At 49.1% G+C, this 22,086-nt stretch overlaps 1 protein-coding gene across 1 annotated transcript in view; it reads left to right on the forward strand.

Annotated features, from left to right (window-relative positions):
* The window catches only part of mrps5 (mitochondrial ribosomal protein S5), a 123,518-nt gene that overhangs the window by 94,365 nt on the left and 7,067 nt on the right, over window positions 1–22,086 (forward strand). The window contains exons 6-8 of the mRNA XM_078400269.1: window positions 15,323–15,413; window positions 19,374–19,420; window positions 21,413–21,470. Coding sequence (XP_078256395.1) covers window positions 15,323–15,413; window positions 19,374–19,420; window positions 21,413–21,470 — 196 coding nt within the window. The remainder of the gene's footprint in view (window positions 1–15,322; window positions 15,414–19,373; window positions 19,421–21,412; window positions 21,471–22,086) is intronic.

Genomic DNA, 22,086 nt, shown 5'->3' on the forward strand with positions numbered 1-22,086 from the left:
CTATCCATGTTCTCCACAGTTGCTGCATGACCCGCTGAGTTTTCCAGCATTTTGTGTCTAGTTAAAGAAATTCCTCCTCATCTTTCTAAAGGAACGTCCTTTTATTCTGAGTCTGTGGCCTCTTGCCCTGGACAATGAGTCCCCCTCCCCCTCATTCTTCTAAACTCCAGCGAGTACAGGCTCAGTATGTGTTAACCCACTCATTCCTGGGGTCATTCTTGTAAAAGCACAAGGAGGGAATACAAAACCAAAAATATGAATTAGCAAGGGAAATGAAATGAAGGACATTAAGAAGGTGGTTTGGTTTATAGGTATGTAACGTTGAGTTTCATTGTGCGTTACTGAGAGGACAGCAGGAGATTTAAGACATGGCTCGCTCTGAACCTTGGTGATGTACGATAATGATGGCTTCTTAGCTCCTTCCTATTACTCAAAGGGCCGTTTAGCTGTGGCAAGAATGTTTAATTCTCATATGGATCTGCAATGGGATGAAGAAATTCTGCAGCTTGACGGGCCCATTATCGCAACAACACACAAATAAAGCTACAAAAATTAATTATACAATAAATTAATAACCTTATTACGAGGGAACAAAAGTAGTGTCAATTATTATCTCAGTGGTGTTAGGTTGGGTAAGGGGGAGGTGCAGCGAGACCTGGGTGTCCTTGTACACCAGTCACTGAAAGTTGGGGTGAAGGTACAGCAGGCAGTGAAGAAAGCTAATGGCATGTTGGCCTTCATAACAAGAGTACTTCAGTATAGGAGTTGTATAGGGCCCTGGTAAGACCACATCTGTACAGTTTTGGTCTCCTAATTTGAGGAAGGACATCCTTGTAATTGTTGCAGTGCAGCGTAGGTTCACGAGATTAATCCCTGGGATGGCGGGACTGTCATATGAGGAAAGATTGAAAAGACTGGGCTTGTATTCACTGGAGTTTAGAAGGATGAGAGGGGATCTTATAGAGATGTATAAAATTATGAAAGGACTGGACAAGCTAGATGCAAGAAAAGTGTTCCCAATGTTGGGGGAGTCCAGAACCAGGGGCCACGGTCTAAGAATAAAGGGGAGGCCATTTAAAACTGAGGTGAGAAGAAACTTTTTCACCCGGAGAGTTGTGAATTTGTGGAATTCTCTGCCACAGAGGGCAGTGGAGGCCAATTCACTGGATGAATTTAAAAGAGAGTTAGATAGAGCTCTAGGGGCTAGTGGAATCAAGGGATATGGGGAGAAGGCAGGCACGGGTTACTGATTGTGGATGATCAGCCATGATCACAATGAATGGCGGTGCTGGCTCGAAGGGCCAAATGGCCTCCTCCTGCACCTATTTTCTATGTTTCTATCAAAGTGTGGCCAGGGTGGTGTGGGTCAGTGAGAGTGTGGCCAGGGTGGTGTGGGTCAGTGAGAGTGTGGCCAGGGTGGTGTGGGTCAGTGAGAGTGTGGCCAGGGTGGTGTGGGTCAGTGAGAGTGTGGCCAGGGTGGTGTGGGTCAGTGAGAGTGTGGCCAGGGTGGTGTGGGTCAGTGAGAGTGTGGCCAGGGTGGTGTGGGTCAGTGAGTGTGTGGCCAGGGTGGTGTGGGTCAGTGAGTGTGGCCAGGGTGGTGTGGGTCAGTGAGAGTGTGGCCAGGGTGGTGTGGGTCAGTGAGTGTGTGGCCAGGGTGGTGTGGGTCAGTGAGTGTGTGGCCAGGGTGGTGTGGGTCAGTGAGAGTGTGGCCAGGGTGATGTGGGTCAGTGAGTGTGTGGCCAGGGTGGTGTGGGTCAGTGAGAGTGTGGCCAGGGTGGTGTGGGTCAGTGAGAGTGTGGCCAGGGTGGTGTGGGTCAGTGAGTGTGTGGCCAGGGTGGTGTGGGTCAGTGAGTGTGTGGCCAGGGTGGTGTGGGTCAGTGAGTGTGTGGCCAGGGTGGTGTGGGTCAGTGAGAGTGTGGCCAGGGTGGTGTGGGTCAGTGAGTGTGTGGCCAGGGTGGTGTGGGTCAGTGAGAGTGTGGCCAGGGTGGTGTGGGTCAGTGAGAGTGTGGCCAGGGTGGTGTGGGTCAGTGAGAGTGTGGCCAGGGTGGTGTGGTTCAGTGAGAGTGTGGCCAGGGTGGTGTGGGTCAGTGAGAGTGTGGCCAGGGTGGTGTGGGTCAGTGAGAGTGTGGCCAGGGTGGTGTGGGTCAGTGAGAGTGTGGCCAGGGTGGTGTGGGTCAGTGAGAGTGTGGCCAGGGTGGTGTGGGTCAGTGAGAGTGTGGCCAGGGTGGTGTGGGTCAGTGAGAGTGTGGCCAGGGTGGTGTGGGTCAGTGAGAGTGTGGCCAGGGTGGTGTGGGTCAGTGAGAGTGTGGCCAGGGTGGTGTGGGTCAGTGAGAGTGTGGCCAGGGTGGTGTGGGTCAGTGAGAGTGTGGCCAGGGTGGTGTGGGTCAGTGAGAGTGTGGCCAGGGTGGTGTGGGTCAGTGAGAGTGTGGCCAGGGTGGTGTGGGTCTGTTCCTGTTGAGGATGTCTGCCTCCCTTACGCTCAACCACTGTGGTATTAGGAGGGAAGAAAGCGGAGTGGGGATATAGATCCGATCACCCTGCACACACTAGGGGCAATTTATACCAAGCCAATTAACCTACAAACCTGCACGTGTTTGGAGTGTGGGAGGAAACCGGAGCACCCGGAGTAAACCCACGCAGTCTCGGGGAGAACGTACAAACTCCATGCGGATGGCACCCGTAGTTAGGATGGAAGCCGGGTCTCTGGCGCTGTGAGGCAGCAGCTCTACCCGCTGCGCCACCGCGCTGCCCTCGATAGATGATGGAAGGTGAACATTTGCCAGCATTCCCCGGAAATTCTCGATTGTTGGCCACGAAGTCAGTATTTCGATTTCAGCTGATGATGCTGTCTGAATCTGTTATGTGGAGGTGGTGCTCTGTTCTCCAGTCCCGGTTTTATTTCATTCACTGAAAGTGCTTGAGAGAGCCTTGTGGCTGTCCTTTGAATAATTCACTTTGCGGAGGCCTTTGCTGCCTCAGATGGCTGCAGGTCCAAGATTTTCAGATGAGCAATTACACAGAGCCTTAGAGCTGTACAGCACGATAACAGGCCCTTCAGCCCACCTTGTCCACGCAAGGTATACAAACTGTACACTGCAAGGTCATCTCTGACCCCTCTCACCCTGGCCACAAACTCTTTTGAAGCACTTCCCTCTGGAAGGCAACTCCGGACGGTCAAAGCAGCCACAGCCAGACATAAAAACAGCTTTTGTTCCGTGAGTATTAGCTCTACTCAACAACCCAAAGTCTGTAGTCTCCTTTTGCTCTGGTTTATTTCACCCACATGTTTAAACCGTAATGTTGTGTCCTTAATGTTTTCATGTTTTATGCTTTATTCTTCATTGTTTACTGTATGTTCGTGTTGTTACTTGCGAGCGGAGCACCAAGGCCCATCTTGTCTTGTCTTGTTGATACTGCACTAACCCCCATTGTTGGGCTGTGAACGTGCAGTCCCTCATGCATGCAGTTGCAGATTTAAAATTTAGTGTTTGCAAGCAACAGTTTAAAAGATTTACTATCAGCAGCAGATTTTATATGCGGTGGCAAAGGATTGTTGGGGGAGTCCAGAACAAGGGGCCACAGTTTAAGAATAAGGGGTAGGCCATTTAGAACGGAGATGAGGAAGAACTTTTTCAGTCAGAGAGTTGTGAATCTGTGGAATTCTCTGCCTCAGAAGGCAGTGGAGGCCAATTCTCTAAATGCATTCAAGAGAGAGCTGGATAGAGCTCTTAAGGATAGTGGAGTCAGGGGGTATGGGGAGAAGGCAGGAACGGGGTAGTGATTGAGAATGATCAGCCATGATCACATTGAATGGCGGTGCTGGCTCGAAGGGCCGAATGGCCTCCTCCTGCACCTATTGTCTATTCCAAACAGGGACGGTTCTGGGGAACAGCGAGTAGCGGAAACAATCTTTGTTGGTCTGGATGGTCATATCATTCAAGGACTGGTTTAGTCGAGCTCCTGGTGTGCTGTTCTGACTGTATGTAAGATGGCCAATGTTGGATGGAGCTAATGAGCGGGTTTCTTTGTCGACTGCAGTAAGCCTGGTTATTATACCGCGTCTTTGGAATGTGTCCCATTTGAGTTCATGAAGCATTCCTTGTATGTGTACATACTTGGCCAATAAACGTAAACTTATTCTGACCAAGTTGACATACTGGGCTAGTCCCACCTGCCTGCATTTGGCCCATATCCCTCTAAACCCTTCCTATCCCAGTATCTGTCCAAATGTCTATTAAATGTTGTAGTTGTGCCCACTCCCACAGCTTCCTCTGGCAGCTCGTTCCAGATACGGACGACCCTCTGAGTGAAAGGTTGCCCCTGACGTCCCTCTTAAATCTCTCCCCTCTCACCTTACGCCTGTGCCCTCTAGTTTTAGAATCCTCTACCCTGGGAAACAGACTGTGAGTGTTCACTTTATCCGTGCCCCTCATGATCTTGTACACCTCAATAAGGTCACCCTGCTGTAGAAAGGATGTCTGAAGAAGGGTCTCGACCCGAAACGTCACCCATTCGTTCTCTCCCGAGATGCTGCCTGACCTGCTGAGTTACTCCAGCATTTTGTGAATAAATACCTTCGATTTGTACCAGCATCTGCAGTCATTTTCTTTCACTAAAGTGGGAAGAAGGCAGAGAAGATTTTGATGGATGTTACATAGAAACATAGAAAATAGGTGCAGGCCATTTGGCCCATCGAGCCAGCACCGCCATTCATTGTGATCATGGCTGATCGTCCACAATCAATAACCCGTGCCTGCCTTCTCCCCATATCCCTTGATTCCACTAACCCCTAGAGCTCTATCTAACTCTCTTTTAAATTCATCCAGTGAATTGGCCTCCACTGCCCTCTGTGGCAGAGAATAACACAAATTCACCACCACTTGTTCAGCACATCAGAGTCAGAGAGACACAGTGAGGAGGTGGGCTCTTTGGCCCAGAACATATGAAGTAAAATGCTTGCAGTACATGCAGGAGTAGTACAGTTATCATTTATGCCTGTCACTTTATCTTCTCACTTTATTAAAAATAAATTGTTTTACGCATAAAGGAACATCTCAAGCAATTTAGCTGACTGTGATAAAAAGTTACAGATGCTAAATCAAACATGTCTTGCATGTCCAAAGTTCAAGCTGATGGTTGACTTTTCTTCACTGATAACGCTGGCATTTTAATACATAACATAAGAAATAATGTGCATGGAACCTGAGCTACAGGGAGAGAGAGGTTGGGCAGACTGGGACTTTATCCCTTGGGGTGCAGGAGGATGAGGGGTGATCATAGGGGTTGCCAACTTCTTCACTCCCAAATACGGGACAAGGTGACGTCACCGCCCCGCGCCCCACGTGACCTCACCCAGCCAGCGGCCACGTGCTCCCGCTCCACCAATGGCGCCCGCCTGGGCCGGGAGGTGGGTTGCTACGCAACCTCCGTTAGGCGGCACCCGGGCCTACACTGTCTGGGACTATAGCGGTCCCCGGGCTACAGTGTCCGGGCCTACACTGTCCCGGACTACAACGGCCCCTGGGCTACAGTGTCTAGGCCTACTGTGTCCGGGCCTCCAGTGTCCGGGCCTACACTGTCCCGGACTACAGCGGTCCCTAGTCTACAGTGTCCAGGCCTACAGTGTCCAGGCCTCCAGTGCCCGGGCCTACACTGTCCCGGACTACAGCGGCCCCTGGGCTACAGTGTGCGGGCTTACAGTGTCCGGGGCTACAGTGTCCAGGCATACAGTATCGGGGCCTACAGTGTCTGGGCCTACAGTGTCCAGGCATACAGTGTCCGGGTCTGCATCACCGTCTGGGCCTAATACGGGACAAGGGCGGTCCCGTACGGGACAAATCAATGTAGCCCAAAATACGGGATGTCCCAATAGACAATAGACAATAGGTGCAGGAGTAGGCCATTCAGCCCTTCGAGCCAGCACCGCCATTCAATGCGATCATGGCTGATCACTATCAATCAGTACCCCGTTCCTGCCTTCTCCCCATACCCCCTCACTCCGCTATCCTTAAGAGCTCTATCCAGCTCTCTCTTGAAAGCATCCAACGAACTGGCCTCCACTGCCTTCTGAGGCAGAGAATTCCACACCTTCACCACCCTCTGACTGAAAAAGTTCTTCCTCATCTCCGTTCTAAATGGCCTACCCCTTATTCTCAAACTGTGGCCCCTTGTTCTGGACTCCCCCAACATTGGGAACATGTTATCTGCCTCTAATGTGTCCAATCCCCTAATTATCTTATATGTTTCAATAAGATCCCCCCTCATCCTTCTAAATTCCAGTGTATACAAGCCCAATCGCTCCAGCCTTTCAACATACGACAGTCCCGCCATTCCGGGAATTAATCTAGTGAACCTACGCTGCACGCCCTCCATAGCAAGAATATCCTTCCTCAAATTTGGAGACCAAAACTGCACACAGTACTCCAGGTGCGGTCTCACCAGGGCCCGGTACAACTGTAGAAGGACCTCTTTGCTCCTATACTCAACTCCTCTTGTTACGAAGGCCAACATTCCATTGGCTTTCTTCACTGCCTGCTGAACCTGCATGCTTCCTTTCATTGACTGATGCACTAGGACACCCAGATCTCGTTGAACTCCCCCTCCTCCTAACTTGACACCATTCAGATAATAATCTGCCTTTCTATTCTTACTTCCAAAGTGAATAACCTCACACTTATCTACATTAAACTGCATCTGCCATGTATCCGCCCACTCACACAACCTGTCCAAGTCACCCTGCAGCCTTATTGCATCTTCCTCACAATTCACACTACCCCCCAACTTAGTATCATCTGCAAATTTGCTAATGGTACTTTTAATCCCTTCGTCTAAGTCATTAATGTATATCGTAAATAGCTGGGGTCCCAGCACCGAACCTTGCGGTACCCCACTGGTCACTGCCTGCCATTCCGAAAGGGACCCATTTATCCCCACTCTTTGCTTTCTGTCTGTTAACCAATTTTCTATCCATGTCAGTACCCTACCCCCAATACCATGTGCCCTAATTTTGCCCACTAATCTCCTATGTGGGACCTTGTCGAAGGCTTTCTGAAAGTCGAGGTACACCACATCCACTGACTCTCCCTTGTCAATTTTCCTAGTTACATCCTCAAAAAATTCCAGTAGATTTGTCAAGCATGATTTCCCCTTCGTAAATCCATGCTGACTCGGAACGATCCCGTTACTGCTATCCAAATGCTCAGCAATTTCGTCTTTTATAATTGACTCCAGCATTTTCCCCACCACTGATGTCAGACTAACTGGTCTATAATTACCCGTTTTCTCTCTCCCTCCTTTCTTAAAAAGTGGGATAACATTTGCTATCCTCCAATCCACAGGAACTGATCCTGAATCTATAGAACATTGAAAAATGATCTCCAATGCTTCCACTATTTCTAGAGCCACCTCCTTAAGTACTCTGGGATGCAGACCATCAGGCCCTGGGGATTTATCAGCCTTCAGTCCCATCAGTCTACCCAAAACCATTTCCTGCCTAATGTGGATTTCCTTCAGTTCCTCCATCACCCTAGGTTCTCCAGCCCCTAGAACATTTGGGAGATTGTGTGTATCTTCCTCAGTGAAGACAGATCCAAAGTAACGGTTTAACTCGTCTGCCATTTCTTTGTTCCCCATAATAAATTCCCCTGCTTCTGTCTTCAAGGGACCCACATTTGCCTTGACTATTTTTTTCCTCTTCACGTACCTAAAAAAACTTTTGCTATCCTCCTTTATATTATTGGCTAGTTTACCCTCGTACCTCATCTTTTCTCCTCGTATTGCCTTTTTAGTTAACTTTTGTTGCTCTTTAAAAGAGTCCCAATCCTCTGTCTTCCCACTCTTCTTTGCTATGTTATACTTCCTCTCCTTAATTTTTATGCTGTCCCTGACTTCCCTTGTCAGCCACAGGTGTCTCTTACTCCCCTTAGAGTCTTTCCGCCTCTTTGGGATAAATTGATCCTGCAACCTCTGCATTATTCCCAGGAATACCTGCCATTGCTGTTCTACCGTCTTCCCTGCTCGGGCCTCCTTCCAGTCAATTTTGCCCAGCTCCCGCCTCATGCCTCTGTAATCCCCTTTGCTATACTGTAATACTGACACTTCCGATTTTCCCTTCTGCCTTTCCATTTGCAGAGTAAAACTTATCATGTTGTGATCACTGCCTCCTAATGGCTCTTTTACCTCTAGTCCCCTTATCAGATCAGGATCATTACACAACACTAAATCCAGAATTGCCTTCTCCCTGGTAGGCTCCAGTACAAGCTGTTCTAAGAATCCATCTCGAAGGCACTCTACAAACTCTCTTTCCTGGGGTCCATTTCCAACCTGATTTTCCCAGTCTACCTGCATGTTGAAATCTCCCATAACCACCGTAGCATTACATTTTTGACACGCCAATTTTATCTCCTGATTTAACTTGCACCCTAAGTCGAGGCTACTGTTTGGGGGCCTATAGATAACTCCCATTAGGGTCTTTTTACCCTTACAATTTCTCATTTCTATCCATACTGATTCAACATCTCCTGATTCTATGTCACCCCTTGCAAGGGAATGAATATCATTCCTTACCATCAGAGCAACCCCACCCCCTCTGCCCACCTGTCTGTCTTTTCTATACGTTGTGTACCCCTGAATATTCAGTTCCCAGCCCTGGTCCTCTTGTAGCCATGTCTCAGTGATCCCTACAACATCATACTTGCCCATGACTAACTGAGCCTCAAGCTCATCCACTTTATTTTTTATACTACGCGCATTTAAGTACAACACTTTAACTTCTGTATTTACCTCCCCTCTCACATCGTTCACAATTGGCCCTGCCCTTAATTTCTTTTCCGCTCTAGAACTTCTGTTCCCATTCTTCCGAGAGTCTTTTGCAATATCTCCTGTATTCCCTTTTACCTCATCTTCATATTCACAATTTGTTAACCCCTCCCCCCCACTACTTAGTTTAAAGCCACAGGTGTCACACTAGCAAACCTGCCTGCCAGAATGTTTGTCCCCCTGCTGTTAAGATGCAACCCGTCCCTTTTGTACAAGTCACCCCTAGCCCAGAAGAGATCCCAGTGGTCCAGAAATCTAAATCCCTGCTCTCTGCACCGGTCCCTCAGCCATAAATTCATACCCTCTATCTCTCTGTTCCTGGCCTCACCAGCACGAGGTACCGGTAGCAGTCCAGAGATAACCACCTTCGACGTCCTACTTCTCAGCGTTTTTCCCAACTCTCTAAACTCCCGCTGTAGCACCTCCTTCCTCTTCCGCCCGACGTCATTCGTGCCCACGTGCACAACGACTTCAGGTTGATCGCCTTCCCTCGCTAGGATTTTCTGAAGCCGGTCTGTGATGTGTTGAACCCTGGCACCAGGGAGGCAACAGACCATCCTCAAGTCCCTCCTGCTGCCACAGAATCTTCTATCCATCCCTCGGACTATGGAGTCACCGACCACTACGGCTCTTCCAGACTTCGGTCTCCCCTGTCGTGTATCCTTGCCAACAGGTCCGGCTAATACGGGACTGTTGGCAACCCTAGATGATCTTATAGAGGTGTATAAAATCATGAGGGGAACAGATAGGGTGGATGCACAGAGTCCTTTACCCTGGGGAAATCAAGACCAGAGGACATAGGTTTAAGGTGAGAGGGGTCAGATAGGAACCTGAGGGGCAACCTTTTTCACTCAGAAATTGGTGGGTGTGTGGAACGAGCTGCCAGAGGAGGTAGTTGAGGCAGGTACTTGGATAAGAAAGTTGAGAATTTAAAAGTTACTGAGACAGGCACTTAAGACTTAAGACAGGAAAGGTTTAGAGGCTTATGTTAAGTTGAGTTGAGTTTAGTTTATTGTCACGTGTACTGAGGTACAGTGAAAAGCTTATGTTGTGTGCTAACCAGTCAGCGGAAAGACAACATACGATTACATGAATACATGATTACGATACATCTATGTACTGAAACTCTCGTCTGTTTGTTTGTTTGTTCCTGAACTACAAACAAAACGGTACACGATAGCGCGACAATGTTAGGCCCAACTTACTCACCGTCGTCCCTTTGGTGCTAATGGAAGAAGTTTCATTGAAATCGGTGTTATATTTTTAAAGTTATTCACATTTTAAAGTTTAAATCTATCTCCTAGGGAGGGAGGGAGGGAGGGAGGGAGGGAGGGAGGGAGGGAGGGAGGGAGGGAGGGAGGGAGGGAGGGAGGGAGGGAGGGAGGGAGGGAGGGAGGGAGGGGGGATGGAGGGGGAAGGGGGAGGATAAGGGGGATGGAGTGGGGAGGGTGGGGAGGGGAGGGGGAGGGAGGAGGAGGGGAGGGGGGGATGGAGAGGGGAGGAGGGGGATGGAGTGGGGAGGGTGGGGAGGGGGGAGGGAGGAGGAGGGGAGGGGGGGATGGAGAGGGGAGGAGGGGGATGGAGTGGGGAGGGGAGGGGAGGGGGAGGGAGGAGGAGGGGAGGGGGGGGATAGAGGGGGAAGGGGGAGGAGGGGGATGGAGTGGGGAGGGGAGGGGAGGGGGAGGGAGGAGGAGGGGAGGCGGGGGATGGAGAGGGGAGGGGGAGGAGGGGGGTGGAGTGGGGAGGGAGGGGAGGGGAGGGGGAGGGAGGAGGAGGGGAGGCGGGGGATGGAGAGGGGAGGAGGGGAGGAGAGGGTGCTCCCTATGACTCAAGCCCAGGTGACATGCTGGAGAATCTCTTCTGCATCCTTTCTAACGTAATAACATCCTGTAGCTGGTTGACTGTGCAAATTATTTCTTACTTCATGCATTAAAATGCCAACATTATCATTGAGTAAAAGTCAACCGTCAGCTTCAACTTTGGACATGTAAGACATGCTTGATTTAGCATCTTTAACTTTTTATCGTAGTCAGCTAAATTGCTTGAGATGTCCCTTTATGTGTAAAACAATTTAATTTTGAATAAAATGAGAAGATAAAGTAAGGGGAACAGATCGGGTGAAAGGAAGGTGTCCTATACCCAGAGCTGGAGATCAAGAACCAGGGGACAGAGTTTTAAGGTGAGAGGGGAAAGATTCACCAGGAACCTGAGGGGCAACCTTTTAATGCTTCATTCAGAGGCTGGTGGGTGGAGAGAACGAGCTTCCAGCGGGAGTAGTTCAGTCAGGAGCTAGAGCAACATTTTAAAATTATCATATGAGGAAAGATTGGAAAGACTGGGCTTGTATTCACTGGAGTTTAGAAGGATGAGAGGGGATCTTATAGAGACGTATAAAATTATAAAAGGACTGGACAAGCTAGATGCAGGAAAAATGTTCCCAATGTTGGGGGAGTCCAGAACCAGGGGCCACAGTCTAAGAATAAAGGGGAGGCCATTTAAAACTGAGGTGAGAAGAAACCTTTTCACCCAGAGAGTTGTGAATTTGTGGAATTCTCTGCCACAGTGGAGGCTAATTCACTGGATGGATTTAAAAGAGAGTTAGATAGACCTCTAGGGGCTAGTGGAATCAAGGGAAATGAGGAGAAGGCAGGCACGGGTTACTGATTGTGGATGATCAGCCATGATCACAATGAATGGCGGTGCTGGCTCGAAGGGCCAAATGGCCTCCTCCTGCACCTATTTTCTATGTTTCTAAAACATTTGGGCAGGTATATAGATAAGAAAGGTTATGAGTGATATGGGCCAAAAGTGGGCAAATGGGACTAGTGTAGATAGAAACATAGAAACATAGAAAATAGGTGCAGGAGGAGGCTATTCGGCCCTTCGAGCAAGCACCGCCATTCATTGTGATCGTGTCTGATCATCCACAATCAGTAACCCGTGCCTGCCTTCTCCCCATATCCCTTGATTCCGCTAGACCCTAGAGCTCTATCTAACTCTCTCTTGGGGCATCTTGGACGAGTTGGGCCGAAGGGCCTGTTTCTGTGCTGTATAACTATGTTGTACTTCAGTTGACATAAACTGGATCAGCTTGGATTAAAGATGCCCAGCGTGTAGATACATTGATGTCGGACAGCGGTTTGAGCAGAGCAACATCTCACAAAAGACTTGCCGATGAATCACAAAAAACATTTCTATGTGGTGTGGAATTTATGCTAAGAGTTCCCTGTGCAGTAATAGGATGGATTTTAAATGAAATCACATTGCATTTGGAAACCCTCAGGTTTTCACCATCTGTAAAGGTCTCGAGTCTCAATGAAGAAGCAATGATGAGATCTGATCATGGCCGACATGGCCCTGATATCTTTGAGGTGGGCATTGTTATGTGTTGAAGATAGACACAGAGTGCTGGAGTAACTCAGCGGGTCAGGCAGCATCTCTGGAGAACATGGATTGGTGACGTTTCACAGAGTGCTGGAGTAACTCAGCGGGTCAGGGGAACAGATCGGGTGAAAGCACAGTGTCCTATACCCAGAGCTGGCCTTTATGACAAGAGGAGTTGAGTATAGGAGCAAAGAGATCCTTCTGCAGTTGTACAGGGCCCTAGTGAGACCGCACCTGGAGTACTGTGTGCAGTTTTGGTCTCCAAATTTGAGGAAGGACATTCTTGCTATTGAGGGAGTGCAGCGTAGGTTCACTAGGTTAATTCCCGGAATGGCGGGACTGTCATATGTTAAAAGACTGGAGCGACTGGGCTTGTATACGCTGGAATTTAGAAAGATGAGAGGGGGTCTTATTGAAACATAAGATTATTAAGGGATTGGACACGTTTCTGATCAGTCTGAAGAAGGGTCTTGACCCGAAAAGTCACCCATTCCCTCTCTCCTAGATGCTGCCTGACCTGCTGGGTTACTCCACCATTTTGTGATACCTTCGATAGAATTCTCCAGCTTAGTTTGTGCCTCATTTACGTAACTTGGGCAAGGTGACATCAAACGATGCAGGCCCCTTGGTCCATTTGAGACGTTCCCAAGTGGAAACTTCAGACACATTTCTGCCAGGTCATTATCAACAATAGGTATTAAATAACCAATCTTACTTACATTTGCTTTTTTTTTACAGTTGGTAAGAGTTAATGGATGAATCTTAGTGCACATTGTTCAAAGGGAAAGTTGACAGCAGAAATTGCTGACCATGTTTTGCCTGATTCATGATTTTAGAGAAAATTAATTCAAAACCGATGGAGGATAGACACAGAGTGCTGGAGTAACTCAGCAGGTCAGGCAGCATCTGTGGAGAACATGGATAGGTGACGTTTCACAGAGTGCTGGAGTAACTCAGCGGGTCAGGCAGCATCTGTGGAGAACGTGGATAGGTGACTTTTACTGATTGTGGACGATTAGCCATGATCACAATGAATGGCGGTGCTGGCTCGAAGGGCCGAATGGCCTCCTCCTGCACCTATTTTCTATGTTTCTGACTGGTAAAATGACTAGGGTGGGGAGAAGAGTGCGGGGCGGGGGTTGTTGGGGGAAGAGTGCGGGGGGGGTTGGAGGAAGAGTGCGGGGGGGTGTTGGGGGAAGAGTGCGGGGGGGTTGGAAGGAGGGGAGGGGGTGTTGGTAGAAGTTGCTTAAAATCAGAGCGTTCAATGTTCACACTGTTGGGGTGTAGGCTCCCCAATGGGATTATGAGGTGCTGTTCCTCCAGTTTGATTTGTGCCTGACTCTGGCAATGGAGGAGGCCCAGGACAGAAAGGTCAGTGGGGGAATGGGAGGGGGAGGTAAAATGGTGGGCAACCGGGAGATCCAGCAGGCCTTGTCGGACCGAGCGACAATGTTCAGTGAAGCGGTCGCTGAGTCCACGCTTGGTGTCCCCGATGTACAGGAGGCCACATCAGGAACAGCGGATGTAGTGAATGAGGTTGGAGGAGGTGCACATCAACCTCTGTCTCACCTGGTTAGTGGAGGAATAGGAACAAAACAGAACGTGGAAGAACCTGTAGGAAAGAAAACTGCAGGTGCTGGCATTAATCGCAGGGAGACACAAAATGCCGGAGTAACTCAGCGGGTCAGGCAGCATCTCTGGAGAGAAGGAATGGGTGACCTTTTGGATCGAGACCCTTCTTCAGACTCAATGGGTGACATTTTGGGTCGAGACCCTTCTTCAGTCTGAAGAAGGGTTTCGACCCGAAACGTCACCCATTCCTTCTCTCCAGAGATGCTGCCTGAACCGCTGAGTTACTCCAGCATTTAGTGTCTACACGGAAGAACTCTGCAGAAACTTATTTTCTTCCTTGAAAGTTTTAAGACTTTTTCTGCAAACCAATTACAATTTCATGTCTGGCCTGAACTTTAACAATGTTAAAGTATGATGGTTATGGATATGATGGTTGGATGACTTCACTCAATGTACAATGGCCTGATAGTTTTTATACATTTTACAGAAGTCGATACAATATCATAAAACTTGGAACAGTACAGCACAGGAACAGGCCCTTCGGCCCACTATTGTCCATGCTGGACATGATGCTAAGATACACTAATAGAGTCATGGAGTGATACAGTGTGGAAACAGGCCCTTCAGCCCAACCCGCCCACACCGGCCAACAATGTCCCAGCTACCCTAGTCCTACCTGCCTGCGCTTGGTCCATATCCCTCCAAACCTGTCCTATCCATGTACCTGTCCAACTGTTCAACTTAAACGATGGGATAGTCCCAGCCTCAACTACCTCCTCAGGCAGCTCGTTCCACACACCCACCACCCTCTGTGTGAAAAAGTTACCCCTCGGATTCCTATTAAATCTTTTCCCCTTCACCTTGAACCTAAGTCCTCTGGTCCTCGATTCCCCTACTCTGGGTAAAAGACTGTGCATCTACCCGTTCTATTCCTCTCATGATTTTGTCTCACCTCTCACCTCCATAAGATCACCCCTCATCCTCCTGCGCTCCATGGAATAGAGTCCCAGCCTGCTCAACCTCTCCCTATAGCTCACACCCTCTAGTCCTGGCAACAATCTCTCCTGCCTGCACATAATCCATATCCTGGGCTTGTATTCACTGGAGTTTAGAAGGATGAGAGGGGATCTTATGGAAACATATAAATTTTTTAATGGACTGGACAAGCTAGATGCAGGAAAAATGTTCCCAATGTTGGGGGAGTCCAGAATTAGGGGCCACAGTCTAAGAATAAAGGGGAGGCCATTTAAAACTGAGGTGAGAAGTATCTTTTTCACCCAGAGATGGGGAGAAGGCAGGCACGGGTTACTGATTATGGATGATCAGCCATGATCACAATGAATGGCGGTGCTGGCTCGAAGGGCCGAATGGCCTCCTCCTGCACCTATTTTCTATTTTTCTATGTAACATGGACCTTTGATGGTTAGTACAGACCATTGAACATAGGGAAAGAACAGTTCAGCACAGAAACAGGCCCATCTGCCCACAATGTGTGACAGGTCCTGTCCTTCAGATGCGTAACTTTATCAACTGTGCTCTTTCCCGACAGGTTAAAAGTGTCTTCAACATGACCGCTAAAGAAGGCAGGAAGAGGTCTATCAGTGCCCTGGTTGTGGTTGGAAATGGGAACGGGGCAGCAGGTGAGTGGTGAAAGGAAAGAACCTAGAGTCATAGAGTCATAGAGTGACACAGTGTGGAAACAGGCCCTTCAGCCCAACCTGCCCACACCACCCAACATATCCCAGCTACACTAGTCATAGAGTCATAGAGTGACACAGTGTGGAAACAGGCCCTTCAGCCCAACCTGCCCACACCACCCAACATATCCCAGCTACACTAGTCATAGAGTCATAGAGTGACACAGTGTGGAAACAGGCCCTTCAGCCCAACCTGCCCACACCACCCAACATATCCCAGCTACACTAGTCATAGAGTCATAGAGTGACACAGTGTGGAAACAGGCCCTTCAGCCCAACCTGCCCACACCACCCAATATGTCCCAGCTACACTAGTCATAGAGTCATAGAGTGATACAGTGTGGAAACAGGCCCTTCGGCCCAACTCGCCCGCACCACCCAACATATCCCAGCTACCCTAGTCCCACTTGCCCGCACTTGGTCCATAACCCTCCAAACCTGTCCTATCCATGTACCTGTCCAACTGTTTCTTAAATGTTGGGATAGTCCCTGCCTCAACTACCTCCTCTGGCAGCTCATTCCATACACCCACCACCCTCTGTGTGGAAACGTTACCCCTCGGATTTCTATTAAATCTTTTTTCCCCTTCACCTTGAACCTGGTCCTTGATTCCCCCAACTCTAGGTAAAAGATTGTGTGCATCTACCCGATCTATTCCTCTCATGATTTTGTAAACGAAGCTGACCTGAGTTGCTGGGTCAGCTCGGTGGCAACTTTTAGTTTAGTTTAGTTTAGTTTAGAAACAGGCCCATCGGCCCACCGGGTCCGCGCCGACCAGCGATCCCCGCAAACTATCACCATCCTACACACACTAGGGGCAATTTACACATACACCAAGCCAATTAACCTACAAATCTGGAGTGGGAGTGTGGGAGGAAACTGAAGATCTCTGAGAAAACCCACACAGGTCACGGGGAGAACGTACAAACTCCATACAGTCAGGATGGAACCCGGGTCTCCGGCGCTGCATTCGCTGTGAGGCAGCAACTCTACCGCTGCGCCACCGTGACCGCCCTTGTGTTGGCTACAGGCGCTGTCTGTACGGTGTTTGTACGTTCTCCCCGTGACCTGCGTGGGTTTTCTCCGAGATCTCCGGTTTTCTCCCACACTCCAAAGACGTACAGGTTTGTAGGTTAATTGGCTTGGTAAATGTAAAAATTGTTCCCTGTGTTGGAAGAAACTGCAGACGCTGGTTTAAACCGAAGATAGACACAAAAAGCTGCCGTAACTCAGCGGAACAGACAGCATCTCTGGGGAGAAGGAATGGGTGACGTTTTGGGTTGAGACCCATCTTCAGATTAGTTAGGGATAAGGGAAACGAGAGATATAGACGATGATGTGGAGAGATAAAGAACAATGAATGAAAGATATGTATAAAAGTAACGATGATAAAAGAAACAGGCCATTGTTAGCTGTTTGTTGGGTGAGAACGAGACGCTGGTGTGACTTGGGTGGGGGAGGGATGGAGAGAGAGGGAATGCCTGGACTACCTGAAGTGAGTGAGATCAATATTCATACCACTGGGCTGTGAGCTGCCCAAGTGTGTGCACATCGTGTTAGTGTCACGGCAAACACTGCCCGCCCACTCCCCTAACATCAGTCTGAAGAAGGGTCTCGACCCAAAACCTCACCCATTCCTTCTCTCCCGAGATGCTGCCTGACCTGCTGAGTTACTCCAGCATTGTGTGTCTACCTTCGATTTTAACCAGTATCTGCAGTTTTTTTCCAGAACATCTACACTAGTCCCTTTGCCCACATTTGGCCCAGATCCCACGGAACATTTCCTATCCACGTCCCTGTCTAAATGTGTTCAATGTTGTTATAGTCGCAGCCTCAACTACCTCCTCTGGCAGCTCGTTCCACACTCCCACCACCCTCTGTGTGAAAACATTGCCCCTCAGGTTCCTATCAGTAGCTACTAGGTTAATTCCCGGAATGGCGGGACTGTCATATGTTGAAAGACTGGAGCGACTAGGTTTGTATACACAGGAATTTAGAAGGATGAGAGGGGATCTTATCGAAACGTATAAGATTATTAAGGGGTTGGACACGTTAGAGGCAGGAAACATGTTCCCAATGTTGAGGGAGTCCAGAACAAGGGGCCACAGTTTAAGAATAAGGGGTAGGCCATTTAGAACGGAGATGAGGAAAAACGTTTTCAGTCAGAGAGTTGTAAATCTGTGGAATTCTCTGCCTCAGAAGGCAGTGGAGGCCAATTCTCTGAATGCATTCAAGGGAGAGCTAGATAGAGCTCTTAAGGCTAGCGGAGTCAGGGGGTATGGGGAGAAGGCAGGAACGGGGTACTGATTGAGAATGATCAGCCATGATCACATTGTATGGCGGTGCTGGTTCGAAGGGCCGAATGGCCTCCTCCTGCACCTATTGTCTATTGTCTATTAACCCCTCGCAATGAAGGCAAACATTGTCTATAGTGGATCTGCTGCTCTGTGGTGCCAGGGACCCGGGTTCGATCTGACTACAGGTGCTGTCTGTGTTCAGTTTGCATGTTCTATCAGTGACCCCATGGGTTTCTTAGGGTGCTCCGGTTTCCTCCCACATCCCAAAGATGTGCGGGTTTGGAGGTTAATTAGCCTCTGTAAAAAATTGCCCCTAGTGTGTCGGGACTGGATGAGAAAGTGGGATAACATGGAATTAGTGTGATCGGGTGATTAGTAGTCGGAATGGACTCGGTGGGCCGAAGGATCAGTTTCCAAGTAGCATCTCTCAACTCAACCTCTCATCTTAAGCTATGTCCTCTTATCTACAGTTACTGTATGTCCTGTGGTTCTTGATTCCCCTGCCCCGGATAAAAGATTGCCATCTTCACAAGCTGTGGTACTGTCCAATTCATTTCTACCCAATTAGTTTAGTTTAGTTTAGTTTAGTGGAGAACATGGATAGGTGACGCTTCACAGAGTGCTGGAGTAACTCAGCGGGTCAGGCAGCATCTGTGGAGAACATGGACCCGCTGAGTTACTCCAGCACTCTGTGAAACATCACCTAGCCATGTTCTCCACAGATGCTGCCTGACCCGCTGAGTTACTCCAGCACTCTGTGAAACGTCACCTATCCATGTTCTCCACTAAACTAATGGCATTCATAGTGAGGGGATTTGAGTATAGGAGCAGGGAGGTTCTGCTGCAGTTGTACAGGGCATTGGTGAGACCACACCTGGAGTATTGCGTACAGTTTTGGTCTCCTAATCTGAGGAAAGACATTCTTGCCATAGAAGGAGTACAGAGAAGGTTCACCAGATTGATTCCTGGGATGGCAGGACTTTCATATGAAGAAAGACTGGATAGACTCGGCTTGTACTCGCTGGAATTTAGAAGATTGAGGGGGGATCTTATAGAAACTTACAAAATTCTTAAGGGGTTGGACAGGCTAGATGCAGGAAGATTGTTCCCGATGTTGGGGGAGTCCAGAACAAGGGGTCACAGTTTAAGGATAAGGGGGAAGTCTTTTAGGACCGAGATGAGAAAGTTTTTTTTCACACAGAGAGTGGTGAATCTGTGGAATTCTCTGCCACAGAAGGTAGTTGAGGCCAGTTCATTGGCTATATTTAAGAGGGAGTTAGATGTGGCCCTTGTGGCTAAAGGGATCAGGGGTATGGAGAGAAGGCAGGTACGGGATACTGAGTTGGATCATCAGCCATGATCATATTGAATGGCGGTGCGTACAGGCTCGAAGGGCCGAATGGCCTCCTCCTGCACCTATTGTCAATGTTTCTAAGTTTCTATGCATCTGTGGGGAACATGGACAGGTGAGTGGGACCTACAGATGTAAGATAGCTTGGCATTATGTTCAACGCAGATACTGTGAGCTGAGGGGCCCTTCCCTCTGCTGCTCTGTTCTATGTTCTAATGAGTCTATTACACTAATCTGATGAAACTTTCCTTCCAGGATTTGCATTGGGAAAAGCCCCCGACAGACCAACAGCCCTCCGCAAGGTAGCTCTTTATTATTGTCACCTTTCTGGCAATAGTTTGGTCAAGAATTCACGGATTTAGCATTTTGGAACGTAGGTGTGAAATAAAACTGCACATACTGAGGTGCCAGAGACTGTAAATGCTGGAATCTGGAGCAAAACACCAAGAACAGCTCGTAGAGCTGCTGCCTCACAGCACCAGAGACCCGGGACCAATCCTGACTACGGGTGCTGTCTGTGCGGAGTTTGTGCGCTCTCCCCATGACCTGCGTGGGTTTTCCCAGGGTGCTCCGGTTTCCTCCCACTACCCAAAGACGTGCGCGTTTGCAGGTTAAATGGCTTCAGTAAAAACTGTAAATTGTCGTTAGTTTGTAGGATAGTGTGAGTGTGCGGGGTGATCGATGGTCACAGCCAACTCCGTGGGCCAGTGGACTTGTTTCTACGCTGTATCGCTCAACTAGTCCACAACCAGGGGCCACAGTCTAAGAATAAAGGGGAGGCCATTTAAAACTGAGGTGAGAAAAAACGTTCTCACCCAGAGAGTTGCGAATTTGTGGAATTCTCTGCCACAGAGGGCAGTGGAGGCCAATTCACTGGATGGATTTAAAAGAGAGTTAGATAGAGCTCTAGGGGCTAGTGGAATCAAGGGATATGGGGAGAAGGCAGGCACGGGTTACTGATTGTGGATGATCAGCCATGATCACAATGAATGGCGGTGCTGGCCTGAAGGGCCAAATGGCCTCCTCCTGCACCTATTGTCTATGTTTCTATGTAACTCAGCTGTTCAGGATGTATCTGTGGATCATAATCATAAGATCATACGACACAAGAGCAGAATTAGGCCGTTCGGCACATGAAGTCTACTCCGCCATTTATCATAGCTGATCTATTTTACCTCTCAACCCCATCCTCCTGCCTTCCCTCCTCCACAGCCGTCTGTGCCAACGAACTCCACAGATTCACCACCCTTTGGCTAAATAAATTCCTCCTCATCTCCATTTTAAAGATATATATCCTTTAATTCCAAAGCTCTTCCCTCTGGTCCTAGACTCTCCCACTAGTGGAAACAGCATCTCCACATCCAATCTATCCAGGCCTTTCACTATTCTGTACGTTTCAATGAGGTCCCCCCTCATCCTTCTAAACTCCAGCGAGTACAGGCCCAGTGCTGACAAACGCTCATCATGCACCGATCAGCCAAAACATTATGACCACTGACAGGCAAAGTGAATAACATTGATTATCTTGTTACAATGGCACCTGTCAAGGGGTGGGATATATTAGGCAGCAAGTGAACAGTCAGTTCTTGAAGTTGATGTGTTGGATGCAGGAGAAATGGGCAGGAGTAAAGACCTGAGTGACTTTGACAAGGGCCAAATTGTTATGGCCAGACGACTGGGTCAGAGCATCTCTGAAACGGCAAGGCTTGTGGGGTGCTCCCGGTCAGCAGTGGTGAGTACCTACCGACAGTGGTCCGAGGACTAAGTAAGAACTGCTTATTATTTAAGGGAATAACTTTATAATTCTAGTTTTGAACTTTGTAGAGGTGCCAGCAGGTAATGTCACAGTGAAAGCACTGCTCGTACCTTAGTTTAGTTTAGAGATACAGCGCGGAAACAGGCCCTTCAGCCCACCGGGTCCGCGCCGCCCAGCGATCCCCGCACATTAACACCATCCTACACCCACTAGGGACCATTTTTACATTTACCAAGCCAATTAACCTACAAACCCACACGTCTTTGGAGTGTGGGAGGAAACCAAAGATCTCAGAGAAAACCCACGCAGGTCATGGGGAGAACGTACAAACTCCGTACAGACAGCACACGTAGTCAGGATGGAACGCGGGTCTCCGGCGCTGCATTCGCTGTAAGGCGGCAACTCTACCGCTGCACCACCGTGACCGCCGTAACTATGGCAATTAAACACATTTGACTCTTGAAGTTTTATTTTTGGTCACTTGCTTCTGTGATCCTTTCAATTCCACTTACAGAAATGTGTCTTGTTTACTTTCTAGGCAAAGAACAGAGCCATTCACTACTTGCATTTCATCGAACGGTACAACGATCACACTAGTGAGTATCCACTGTGCTTCATTCCATACTACCCTCTCCTCAAGGAGTAGAGCTTTGATGTATCCCGAGCAAACATGCATCAGAAGAAGAGACGGCACAATGGTGGGGGGGTCAGTACCTGTGATGGGCCGGGCAGTGCCCACCACTCTCTAGATGCCTTCGATGGTGGGGGGGTCAGTACCTGTGATGGGCCGGGCAGTGCCCACCACTCTCTCGATGCCTTCGATGGTGGGGGGGTCAGTACCTGTGATGGGCCGGGCAGTGCCCACCACTCTCTGTAGATGCCTTCGATGGTGGGGGGGTCAGTACCTGTGATGGGCCGGGCAGTGCCCACCACTCTCTAGATGCCTTCGATGGTGGGGGGGTCAGTACCTGTGATGGGCCAGGCAGTGCCCACCACTCTCTCGATGCCTTCGATGGTGGGGGGGTCAGTACCTGTGATGGGCCGGGCAGTGCCCACCACTCTCTCGATGCCTTCGATGGTGGGGGGGTCAGTACCTGTGATGGGCCGGGCAGTGCCCACCACTCTCTGTAGATGCCTTCGATGGCGGGGAATGTAAGAAAATAACTGCAGATGCTGGTACAAATCGAAGGTATTTATTCACAAAATGCTGGA

Source organism: Rhinoraja longicauda, chromosome 5 (genome assembly GCF_053455715.1).
Source record: "Rhinoraja longicauda isolate Sanriku21f chromosome 5, sRhiLon1.1, whole genome shotgun sequence".
Classification (NCBI taxonomy): domain Eukaryota; kingdom Metazoa; phylum Chordata; class Chondrichthyes; order Rajiformes; family Arhynchobatidae; genus Rhinoraja; species Rhinoraja longicauda.